The sequence below is a fragment of the Glandiceps talaboti genome, chromosome 17 (genome assembly GCF_964340395.1).
Source record: "Glandiceps talaboti chromosome 17, keGlaTala1.1, whole genome shotgun sequence".
NCBI lineage: Eukaryota > Metazoa > Hemichordata > Enteropneusta > Spengelidae > Glandiceps > Glandiceps talaboti.
This window is the reverse complement of record NC_135565.1, coordinates 3891642-3905793: the sequence shown is the minus strand read 5'-3', so window position 1 is coordinate 3905793 and position 14152 is coordinate 3891642. Positions and strand designations below refer to the sequence as shown.

General features: G+C 38.3%; 1 protein-coding gene across 1 annotated transcript in view; it reads right to left on the bottom strand.

Moving 5' to 3' along the window:
- Nucleotides 1–11205: 11205 nt before the first annotated feature.
- LOC144448617 (D(3) dopamine receptor-like) overlaps nt 11206–14152 on the bottom strand; it is a 16725-nt gene continuing 13778 nt past the window's right edge. The window contains exon 5 of the mRNA XM_078138894.1: nt 11206–11645. Within this exon, the coding sequence (XP_077995020.1) occupies nt 11206–11645 (440 nt within the window). The remainder of the gene's footprint in view (nt 11646–14152) is intronic.

Below are 14152 nucleotides of genomic sequence, written 5' to 3'. Positions count from 1 at the left end.
AAAGCTATGGAAGGAAACTACATACTTATTTAATTCAAGTATCACTTCAATAGGTGGTATGGTTGTAATATTTACCAGCTGTGACTACCATGTAGGCAGTATGGTTGTAATATGTACCATCTGTGACTAGCATGTAGGCGGTATGGTTTTAATATATACCATCTGTGACTGGCATGTAGGCGATATGGTTGTAATATGTACCACCTGCAACTGGTATGTAGGCGGTATGGTTGTAATATTTACCATCTGTGACTACCATGTAGGTGGTATGGTTGTAATATGTACCATTTGTGACTGGCATGTAGGCGGTATGGTTGTAATATGTAACATCTGTGACTGGCATGTAGGCGGTATGGTTGTAATATGTACCATCTGTGACTACCATGTAGGCAGTATGGTTGTAATATGTACCATCTGTGACTGGCATGTAGGTGGCATGGTTGTAATATGTACCATCTGTGACTACTATGTAGGCAGTATGGTTGTAATATGTATCATCTGTGACTACCATGTAGGCAGTATGGTTGTAATATGTACCATCTGTGACTGGCATGTAGGCGGTATGGTTGTAATATGTACCATCTGTGACTACCATGTAGGCAGTATGGTTGTAATATGTACCATCTGTGACTGGCATGTAGGTGGTATGGTTGTAATATGTACCATCTGTGACTACTATGTAGGCAGTATGGTTGTAATATGTATCATCTGTGACTACCATGTAGGCAGTATGGTTGTAATATGTACCATCTGTGACTGGCATGTAGGTGGTATGGTTGTAATATGTACCATCTGTGACTACTATGTAGGCTGTATGGTTGTAATATGTATCATCTGTGACTACCATGTAGGCAGTATGGTTGTAATATGTACCATCTGTGACTGGCATGTAGGTGGTATGGTTGTAATATGTAACATCTGTAACTACCATGTAGGCAGTATGGTTGTAATATGTACCATCTGTGACTGGCATGTAGGCGGTATGGTTGTAATATGTACCATCTGTGACTACTATGTAGGCAGTATGGTTGTAATATGTATCATCTGTGACTACCATGTAGGCAGTATGGTTGTAATATGTACCATCTGTGACTGGCATGTAGGCGGTATGGTTGTAATATGTAACATCTGTAACTACCATGTAGGCAGTATGGTTGTAATATTTACCACCTGTGACTGGCATGTAGGCAGTATGGTTGTAATATGTACCATCTGTGACTACCATGTAGGCGGTATGGTTGTAATATGTATCATCTGTGACTAGCTTGTAGGCGGTATGGTTGTAATATGTACCATCAGTGACTGGCATGTAGGCAGTATGGTTGTAATATGTACCATCTGTGACTACCATGTAGGCAGTATGGTTGTAATATGTACCATCTGTGACTACCATGTAGGCAGTGTGGTTGTAATATGTACCATCTGTGACTAGCATGTAGGCGGTATGCTTGTAATATGTACCATCTGTGACTGGCATGTAGGCAGTATGGTTGTAATATGTACCATCTGTGACTGGCATGTAGGCGGTATGGTTGTAATATTTACCATCTCTGACTGGCATGCAGGCGGTATGGTTGTAATATGTACCATCTGTGACTACCATGTAGACAGTATGGTTGTAATATGTACCATCTGTGACTGGCATGTAGGTGGTATGGTTGTAATATGTACCATCTGTGACTACTATGTAGGCAGTATGGTTGTAATATGTATCATCTGTGACTACCATGTAGGCAGTATGGTTGTAATATGTACCATCTGTGACTGGCATGTAGGTGGTATGGTTGTAATATGTAACATATGTAACTACCATGTAGGCAGTATGGTTGTAATATGTACCATCTGTGACTGGCATGTAGGCGGTATGGTTGTAATATGTACCATCTGTGACTACTATGTAGGCAGTATGGTTGTAATATGTATCATCTGTGACTACCATGTAGGCAGTATGGTTGTAATATGTACCATCTGTGACTGGCATGTAGGCGGTATGGTTGTAATATGTAACATCTGTAACTACCATGTAGGCAGTATGGTTGTAATATTTACCACCTGTGACTGGCTTGTAGGCAGTATGGTTGTAATATGTACCATCTGTGACTACCATGTAGGCGGTATGGTTGTAATATGTATCATCTGTGACTACCATGTAGGCGGTATGGTTGTAATATGTACCATCAGTGACTGGCATGTAGGCAGTATGGTTGTAATATGTACCATCTGTGACTACCATGTAGGCAGTATGGTTGTAATATGTACAATCTGTGACTACCATGTAGGCAGTATGGTTGTAATATGTACCATCTGTGACTGGCATGTAGGCGGTATGGTTGTAATATGTACCATCTGTGACTACCATGTAGGCAGTATGGTTGTAATATGTACCATCTGTGACTGGCATGTAGGTGGTATGGTTGTAATATGTACCATCTGTGACTACTATGTAGGCAGTATGGTTGTAATATGTATCATCTGTGACTACCATGTAGGCAGTATGGTTGTAATATGTACCATCTGTGACTGGCATGTAGGTGGTATGGTTGTAATATGTACCATCTGTGACTACTATGTAGGCTGTATGGTTGTAATATGTATCATCTGTGACTACCATGTAGGCAGTATGGTTGTAATATGTACCATCTGTGACTGGCATGTAGGTGGTATGGTTGTAATATGTAACATCTGTAACTACCATGTAGGCAGTATGGTTGTAATATGTACCATCTGTGACTGGCATGTAGGCGGTATGGTTGTAATATGTACCATCTGTGACTACTATGTAGGCAGTATGGTTGTAATATGTATCATCTGTGACTACCATGTAGGCAGTATGGTTGTAATATGTACCATCTGTGACTGGCATGTAGGCGGTATGGTTGTAATATGTACCATCTGTAACTACCATGTAGGCAGTATGGTTGTAATATTTACCACCTGTGACTGGCATGTAGGCAGTATGGTTGTAATATGTACCATCTGTGACTACCATGTAGGCGGTATGGTTGTAATATGTATCATCTGTGACTAGCTTGTAGGCGGTATGGTTGTAATATGTACCATCAGTGACTGGCATGTAGGCAGTATGGTTGTAATATGTACCATCTGTGACTACCATGTAGGCAGTATGGTTGTAATATGTACCATCTGTGACTACCATGTAGGCAGTATGGTTGTAATATGTACCATCTGTGACTACCATGTAGGCAGTGTGGTTGTAATATGTACCATCTGTGACTAGCATGTAGGCGGTATGCTTGTAATATGTACCATCTGTGACTGGCATGTAGGCAGTATGGTTGTAATATGTACCATCTGTGACTGGCATGTAGGCGGTATGGTTGTAATATTTACCATCTCTGACTGGCATGCAGGCGGTATGGTTGTAATATGTACCATCTGTGACTACCATGTAGACAGTATGGTTGTAATATGTACCATCTGTGACTGGCATGTAGGTGGTATGGTTGTAATATGTACCATCTTTGACTACTATGTAGGCAGTATGGTTGTAATATGTATCATCTGTGACTACCATGTAGGCAGTATGGTTGTAATATGTACCATCTGTGACTGGCATGTAGGTGGTATGGTTGTAATATGTAACATATGTAACTACCATGTAGGCAGTATGGTTGTAATATGTACCATCTGTGACTGGCATGTAGGCGGTATGGTTGTAATATGTACCATCTGTGACTACTATGTAGGCAGTATGGTTGTAATATGTATCATCTGTGACTACCATGTAGGCAGTATGGTTGTAATATGTACCATCTGTGACTGGCATGTAGGCGGTATGGTTGTAATATGTAACATCTGTAACTACCATGTAGGCAGTATGGTTGTAATATTTACCACCTGTGACTGGCTTGTAGGCAGTATGGTTGTAATATGTACCATCTGTGACTACCATGTAGGCGGTATGGTTGTAATATGTATCATCTGTGACTACCATGTAGGCGGTATGGTTGTAATATGTACCATCAGTGACTGGCATGTAGGCAGTATGGTTGTAATATGTACCATCTGTGACTACCATGTAGGCAGTATGGTTGTAATATGTACAATCTGTGACTACCATGTAAGCAGTGTGGTTGTAATATGTACCATCTGTGACTAGCATGTAGGCGGTATGCTTGTAATATGTACCATCTGTGACTGGCATGTAGGCAGTATGGTTGTAATATGTACCATCTGTGACTGGCATGTAGGCGGTATGGTTGTAATATTTACCATCTCTGACTGGCATGCAGGCGGTATGGTTGTAATATGTACCATCTGTGACTGGCATGTAGGCGGTATGGTTGTAATATGTACCATCTGTGACTACTATGTAGGCAGTATGGTTGTAATATGTATCATCTGTGACTACCATGTAGGCAGTATGGTTGTAATATGTACCATCTGTGACTGGCATGTAGGCGGTATGGTTGTAATATGTAACATCTGTAACTACCATGTAGGCAGTATGGTTGTAATATTTACCACCTGTGACTGGCATGTAGGCAGTATGGTTGTAATATGTACCATCTGTGACTACCATGTAGGCGGTATGGTTGTAATATGTATCATCTGTGACTAGCTTGTAGGCGGTATGGTTGTAATATGTACCATCAGTGACTGGCATGTAGGCAGTATGGTTGTAATATGTACCATCTGTGACTACCATGTAGGCAGTATGGTTGTAATATGTACCATCTGTGACTACCATGTAGGCAGTATGGTTGTAATATGTACCATCTGTGACTACCATGTAGGCAGTGTGGTTGTAATATGTACCATCTGTGACTAGCATGTAGGCGGTATGCTTGTAATATGTACCATCTGTGACTGGCATGTAGGCAGTATGGTTGTAATATGTACCATCTGTGACTGGCATGTAGGCGGTATGGTTGTAATATTTACCATCTCTGACTGGCATGCAGGCGGTATGGTTGTAATATGTACCATCTGTGACTACCATGTAGACAGTATGGTTGTAATATGTACCATCTGTGACTGGCATGTAGGTGGTATGGTTGTAATATGTACCATCTTTGACTACTATGTAGGCAGTATGGTTGTAATATGTATTATCTGTGACTACCATGTAGGCAGTATGGTTGTAATATGTACCATCTGTGACTGGCATGTAGGTGGTATGGTTGTAATATGTAACATATGTAACTACCATGTAGGCAGTATGGTTGTAATATGTACCATCTGTGACTGGCATGTAGGCGGTATGGTTGTAATATGTACCATCTGTGACTACTATGTAGGCAGTATGGTTGTAATATGTATCATCTGTGACTACCATGTAGGCAGTATGGTTGTAATATGTACCATCTGTGACTGGCATGTAGGCGGTATGGTTGTAATATGTAACATCTGTAACTACCATGTAGGCAGTATGGTTGTAATATTTACCACCTGTGACTGGCTTGTAGGCAGTATGGTTGTAATATGTACCATCTGTGACTACCATGTAGGCGGTATGGTTGTAATATGTATCATCTGTGACTACCATGTAGGCGGTATGGTTGTAATATGTACCATCAGTGACTGGCATGTAGGCAGTATGGTTGTAATATGTACCATCTGTGACTACCATGTAGGCAGTATGGTTGTAATATGTACAATCTGTGACTACCATGTAAGCAGTGTGGTTGTAATATGTACCATCTGTGACTAGCATGTAGGCGGTATGCTTGTAATATGTACCATCTGTGACTGGCATGTAGGCAGTATGGTTGTAATATGTACCATCTGTGACTGGCATGTAGGCGGTATGGTTGTAATATTTACCATCTGTGACTGGCATGCAGGCGGTATGGTTGTAATATGTACCATCTGTGACTACCATGTAGGCGGTATGGTTGTAATATGTACCATCTGTGACTAGCATGTAGGCAGTATGGTTGTAATATGTATCATCTGTGACTAGCATGTAGGCAGTATGGTTGTAATATGTACCATCTGTGACTGGCATGTAGGCGGTATGGTTGTAATATGTACCATCTGTGACTGGCATGTAGGCGGTATGGTTGTAATTTGTACCATCTGTGACTACCATGTAGGCAGTATGGTTGTAATATGTATTATTATTATTATTATTATTAGACTTTATTTAAACTCGATAGACTGTTGAGCCAGTGGCTCTTCTCACACAGTGTCGAGAAAAACATTAAAATATATACAATATATATACATTAAATACTGCACACATCAAATGAGGACAAAACAAGCAAAAATATAATAGGTACAATAACAAAATATACGAAAATCAACAATACACTACTGAAATTATGAATCACTTGAAATTGAAAAATGATATTTACATTTGCTTTTAAAAGTCTGCAGTGAGGGACATGATTTTAAGTCAAGTGGTAAACTGTTCCATATTTTTACACCACTGTAGGTAAAACTTTTCTTTAAAAACTCGGTTCTATGTTTTGGAATGTATAAATCTTCCCTGGCAGCAGATCTAGTATTCCGACTATGAACATTGTGTATCCTTTTTAAAAAATTCAAATAATCCGGTGCTAAATTGTTTTGTACTTTATACATTAAAATTGACTCATTATATAAAACCCGTTTTCTGAATGGTGTCCAATGCAATGTACGGAATAAAACATCACTAGAAGTGTTATAATCACAATCTAAAAGAACTCGTGCAACAGCTTTCTGGAGTCGCTCAATGCGCACTAAAAGTTTGATGGAACAGTGACCCCATATGTTGGAACAGTAATCAAAATGGGGTAGAATAAAACAATTATAAAAACTCATCATGGCCCTTTTAGTTAGAAAGGGGCGAATACGTCTGAGTTGAAGTAACTTAAAAGCGATACTTTTACATACAGAATTGACTTGTTTTTCCCAGCTTAAGGTATCATCAATGATTATACCCAACAATTTATCATGTGTAACACACTCCAGTAGATCTCCATTACATAAGACATTAAATGATACATCAATTCTGGCTTTTCTTTGAGAAGTTCCAAGGATCATTGCTTTTGTTTTCTGTGAATTGATACACATGAATTATTAAGGTTACACCAGTGCGAGATGTGATGCATTTCTTGATTAAGCTTATTCTCAATTTCTTTCAAATTAGTACTGGCGACATGTGCAGCTGTGTCATCTGCATACATGTAAAGATCAGATGTATTTGTAAATAAAGGAAGATCATTGATGAAAAGTAGAAAGAATAAGGGGCCTAAGATAGATCCCTGTGGTACACCCACAGAGACTTGACAAGAATTACTAAATGCCCCATTGAATGAAACCATCTGGTTTCTTTCCTCCAAATATGATGTGAAAAACAACATAGTATTTTCTGAGCATCCATAAATTCTAAGTTTTTGTAGTAAGATATTGTGATCAACAAGATCAAAAGCCTTTCTGAAATCAACAAGTAGGACGCCTATGAGATTTCCCTTATCGATTTCTTGGTACCATGAGTTAGTGATATTTGTTAATGCTGATTGACATGAGTGAAACTTGCGAAATCCTGATTGTTTGTTTGACAAGAACTTGTAATTAAGTGCACAAAAAGTTATAGAAGTGAGTGTGAACATGTCTTTCTAAATTTTTTGATAAGACAGGCAATATGGAAATAGGTCTGTAATTTGATACAATATCTCTTGCACCTTTTTATACAATGGTGTCACTTTTGCAGATTTCCACTGAACAGGAAATGTCCCAGAGGAAATTGAATGATTGAAAATTGCAGTGAGACTAGATGTTATTTGAGTTGCACCAATCTTCAAAAAGCGAGGACTAATGCCATCTAGACCTGTTGACTTTTTGCAATCAATACTCCTGAGAAATTTTGTAACTTCGGCTTCTTGGAGCAAAGGGATGGCAAATTTGTTATCGTTTGGGAGATTACATGAAACAAAGTGTTTCAATTTATTAATATTGTCATCATTGTTGTTATCTGTTTGTTTGATATACTCAGAAGCTACATTTGTGAAAAAATTGTTGAACACATTAGCCATTTCTTGTATTTCTGAAATTTCATTACCTTGACTTGTTAAAAAAGTGGGGTTTTTACAATTGGAAGTTGGAATAAATTGCTTAAAAAATTTCCAAAAATCTGTGGTACCTTCAAACAAAGTTGTAATATGTACCATCTGCAAAATATTGTACATTCGTAAATCTCGATAATATTAAGACTGACCCTTTCTCGAAAAATGGAAGATATATTGACAATGCAGTCAATAACGTCATAGGAAGTGTCAGGGAATAAAACTCTGAAAACAAGTTTGTTTCTTATTTATTGTCTATGAGAAAAAGGTAAATGCAAAAAGTGTCTCCTTAATTTAAATCGCTGCAGTGCCTCACGAGTTCAATAAGACTAAATCATAACTACACTGCAGTAAAATATAACATAGACTTTGCTAGCTGTTTCTTCATAATCAAGACACTTGAAGCCGTTTTCAGCAAGAACTTCAAGTGCCCTTTCTTGACCCCACATTGCATTTAAACCAGCACCACCTTCTGTGTAGAATGACAAAGGTATGCAGCGGCAGAGAATCATTATACAATTGGTAGTCGCCTAGCGCCTGAGGGCGGTTTATGTTTTCAGCATGTTCTGTGTGTCCTGCAACATCGTACATTACGAAATATCCATCATCCTTGAGCAGTTGTCCGATTTCTTTGATAAGTAGGTCAGGTTGACCTACATCATGAACGACATTTATGCAGTACACCATGTCAAACTTCGACATGACATTTAATTTGCGTCACCAAGGTGAAAGATCACGTTCGAGAGTTGCATCGTATGTACGCGTGATTTAGCAGCCATGATGGTTTTCTCATTGATGTCCATGCCATGTAATTTACACTTTGGAAAATCATGTGCTAAGTAACACAGGGTACTCACTCACTCACGCACTCACTCACTTACTCACTCACTCACTCACTCACTCACTCACTCACTCACTCATTCACTCGCTCGCTCGCCCAGCCACTCAACCATTCGATGCCCGAAGGATTCTCCAATATTGTCGTCACGGGTCGCCATTCTAAACCCCAGGAAAGTGGCTGTCAATCTGTAAAACGAGACCCTGACCCGGTTTTGTGGCAATAACGCAAATATGTCATTAGCTTGTGCACTTAGATTTGCACATCATAGCATAGATTCTGTGTTGGATTGTCTGTCACACTAGCAATACCTTTCAATTGGTCCATGAGGAATTATCAATTTATCACCATCGATTCACGATAAACATATTGGTGGAAATAAGAACATATGTATCAATCGCATGGCAAATGCATATGTTGTGTGATCTGCAGTCACAGAGAATTTAGCCAGCTCTTGATTAGAATTTTGTGTTATTAATCACCTAATAAAAACATTAGTACAGCTTGGCTGTAAATTGGGCGTGAACATTAACATCAACTGCATGTTGATGTGAACCCATCCACAATTAATCGAATACATTAAAGTTGTACTAGATGTTAGTGGAATATTATGTTGTCAATTTGACAAAAAATATATTCACTGAAAATTGACAAAATGCCAATAATTAGATAATATACATATCAATTAGGCGTTAGTTGTATCCAGAAGAAGTACAGCAACAGTGATTGCAGTTTGGCGCTTATTTTGAGATGAGGAACCCAGAAATCAATTTGATTGGAATTCCATATTGAGTGTACAGATACACAAATGTGTTTACCTACAGGTGAATCTATACTGTTCAGTGTGTATGACAATACACACTCAATATCTTTACATTTGAACTTTATGAAGTTGATTCTTAACGGAATTCGAAGACTAACTTGACGATGATTGTTGAAAGTGCATGTACCTACAATGATCACCTTATCGTGGCGATCTCTATGTAGCAGTAGACAATGTTTATGTCTACACAAAGAAAGCAGAGTTGTCTCAGTGGTGACTGTTGATTATCACTGGCACCCCTTGGTGTGATGGCTCCTATCTATCAGATGTAATAGAACCCATAAACAGCAGGCACCAAGTTTGAATTCCTACATGTAGCATCACAGGGGGCTCAGGCTCAGGTAGTTGTATAATACAAACAAGCAAACAAAAAACAAACAAACAAACAAAAACGGTCAACCAAACAAACACACACAAACAAATAAACACCGACCCCTTCAAAATGTTCACAATTGTAGATACGCTTTAGGGTTACCCATAGTTACCATATGACAACAGTGAAGGGAGGAATCTATAGACTCTAGCATTTTCTTCTTTACCAGTTTTGTTCATTCAAAAATCCTTCTGACACAAGGGTGACAAGCCTAGTGTGTCTTCAGAAAATTGTAAAAGTTGTGGATTTTCCACCAGCAGATAATGTTGTCATTTCCGTCTGCTGTGAAATCATGTACACATGCACCTATCACTTTATCAGTCACCAGGTTTTGGTGATGATAGCCATGCAAGTATCAGTACGAAATTGTTGACTGGTAAACACGCCAATGAATCTAAACACTACACGACCATGTATTGACAAATCACAACACAGGAAGTGGATTAGGTGTGTTACAAATCATATAAGAGCAAAACCTGAAAAATAGTGCCAATGGCATTGTAGCACACCTGCTAAGTTTGTGATAAGTTTTGAAAATTGTATATTAACATGCCCATACAATCCCACTTTTTTACCTTTGTGCAATACACACCATCATTTGAATGTTGCGAGGGGTATGGTCTTTTTGCTAGGTATATTTCATTTTTTTCCTGTGAGTAGGTGTCTTTTTAATTTGGCATTGGCGTCTGACGTCTTTCAGGAACTGTCCAGCACCCATGTTTGAATATCTCACAACAATGCCAGCAAAGTGTGTTTAAGCTTCATGAAAAATAAGTATGCGTATGTACTGCCCGTAACATGAAATAGTCGATGTTTTGCATATTGATGACTGTCACTAACTCTCAACGTTTCTGGATAGTGTGTATATTTATTGCAAAGGAGACTCACGAGTGGTGAGATATTCCAATGCCTGTTTACACTGATATTCAACCTTTATGTTGTCGTTTACGTTCTTGGCCGTTGTCCATACATTCAATACATTCAACATTCGCAATCTCAGTTCTGGTGTCTTGTTGATTATTTTTGCAGAAGGGATGTGCATTTGTGTGTCATGTATTTTGATCATTATGTTTGTCAGTAGTGTATGGTGTGCATTCTTCATTTGTGATACAGAAATCCTAAATAGTGATACTGCTTCTTTCCATGAGACTTTCGACATTTAATAATCCATGGAGTTGCAAGCCATCTTAGTAAAGTCAGTCCGCTTCAGTCTGAGGTTATCACTTATTTCTGTATTTTTCTTGGTGTCACTGTATATCTTTAACCACCGGATTCTGATGAATAACACCAGTGTTTCTTGATCTGTTTCAAGTTTATCAATAACTGAATTCATTTCCCATGAGAGTGAGTTAACGTCTTCAGCAAAGGATGATATCTCCTTGAGTTCATTAAAAAAGGTTGATGAGCTGAAATCATTACGTATGTCTTTAAGTTCACTCCCATTTATTTCCATGATGGTGTATAGATCTCTGAGATCTATCATGCTTTCGTCAACTTCATCTTCCCCTCCATACATATCTTTCACAAACTCCTCCTCATCACCATCATCATTAACTTTAGGTTGTAATTCTTTGCAGCAGGTCGCTGTCAGATGTTCGTCTAAAGTTGAAGGGGTACGTGGTAGAATGATGAAACAGTTTGGTTAACGGGTAGCATTCATTCCTTTGAAAACCCAATAACTTGCAATGACTCAGTGGATTTGGCTCTCGATAGGGCCACATACATTTATAATTAACCAGTGACAAATTCATTGCCAGAATGAATGACAACACAAAGTAAAGTCTGTCCTTGAGACTTGTGTGCCGTAATCGCCCAACATAATTTAAATGGAAATTGGTTACGCCTGCCAATTTCCATGCCTTGTTCATTTCTAATTATCCATGTTCTTCGTGTTACTGCTTATTGAATTTATTTCTGTACTCTGGAATAAGACAACTGGATTCCATTTTCATCAATAAATTTGAAAGTACCAATGGAACCATTGTGTAAATCTTTAGATATGTTATGATAGAAGCATAACAGGTGCTCCTTCTTTTACCTGAAGGGTCTTCAGAGCAATACAACCTTTATCCACTTCTCTTCTGATCCACTGCCTTGAATACATGGCACTGACCAGGTAAACGGCCCAGTCCATACATATTGTGGAAATCCATGGCCACATCTACATTTGTGAAGTAAATATGTGTTGGTAAAGATGTTTGTTGATTTGGTAATGACTTCTCCAATGTTTTCAGGAAATATTCAGTTTCTGCATCACACTGTCCAATTCGTATGGAATTCAAAGTTTGGAGTAAAAGAGTTTAACTCTGCTGTCTGTATATTGTCTTTTAAAGCACTGAGTGTTTGAATGTGGGTGTCCAAAGTTGAGCTGTGAAAGCATAGTAGCCTGGATTGACAGTAAGGAACTGGTGGCAATTGATAGAAATCACCTACTCCAATTATTTGAATTCCATCAAATGGTTGACTATTTTCTCTGCATTGTTGGGAAATTATTCATATCATGTTAAAAATTCTTGCACTTAGCATAGAAATCTCGTCAACAATGATGACTGGTACTTCTTGTAATCTTTTGGTGACCTCTTTTTTCTTTGTTATTGTTGTTGTTGTTGTTGTTGTTGTTGTTGTTGTTGTTGACAATGGCATTTATGGATTGGTCTGCCAAGCCAAGCCCAAAGTAATACAGTCTCAGCTTTGACTGGCAAATCTTCATATACACTGAAAGCAGCACCAGTAGGGCATACAGTCTTAATGGTATTTTTGCCATGTGCACATGACAGATATTCAAAGATTTTCTGGACAACACAACTTTTACCACTAACAGTAGGTCCGCGTATGAACAAATTAAGACCCAAACTTGCCAAGAACTTGCAAACCCGCCATGTTAAATGTTGCATCATGGGAAATGTGATAATAAATACTAATGAATTGGTATTGTAAACAAAACTGTTACATTGTTTGCAACCACGAATAATCAATTCATAGTCACCCTGACCATTGTGGGAGGTTTTTTATTGGTAGCTCCAGGTTAGGTATTATAATAACCACAGATAATCCCATAGTCCTTTGCGTCTGAGCATGCTCAGTCTGGATTGCAAGTTCCCTATTCCCTTTGTTGATCTTGTGATAAACTGTTTTAAAAATATGTTGTGATACAATCAAAATAATGTAAATCTTACTATGAAATACTGCAAAGACGTTTAATATTTTTTGGTAAAATTTAGGTCTTCCTTTCAACCGAATTTAATGTCATAGAATGTTTATGCGTGCACCAAGACAATTCCTTTCAAATAATTAACTTTTTAGTATTCATAGCTTCTAATTAAAAGCTTTATAAAATAAATTAAACAATACAATACCAGATTTAAACTGAATGCCTTCCGTAAGGGGAGAACCATTAGATTTCTGGGGGGTGGAGGAAGTGGGTATGGCAGCAAAAAATATTTCCCATCACTGTGACAGCAATTTTTTTTTCTATTGTCAGTCCTGCATCAAATTATATTTTCCATATGTAGAAGCAATGCAAATTTGTTTACATTTTTTTCTCAAGCCATTTAATACGGGAAACTAATTATCTTTTTTTTCTCCTTCACCTGCCGACAATTTTTCAAAATCCTCCACCCCCACCCCCAGAAATCAAATGGTTCTCCCCTAAGGGTAGTCTTGCAATTTCATGATTTATGCAAGGAATTTAGGTTTATATCTGTATCTGCTAAGTGTGACTATTTTGGGCGGTCAGTATTTGTTTGTTTGTTTATTATTCAGTTGTTTGTTTGTTTTTACATTTGTTTGTTTGTCATCGTAAACAAAACTAACTGAGCCTGAGTGGTAGCATGTGTCTGAGCTTGTGACTGGTGCATTATGAGAGGTCTTTATACAAAAAATGGGTGAACTTTCAAATTTAGTAGCCTTTGGCTTTGGTTGTAGTTTTGGCACTCAACCATGTACAATGGAAGCTTCCATGGGTTTTATTGCCACACTGATTATTTGAATGTAAACTAGTGATAGAACTGTTCATAACATCGAATTTCAAATGACTTTTGATCTTGGGTATACAATCCAACGGGTGCCAGCTACGATCAACAGTGACCACCTTGTCAAGTGTGATT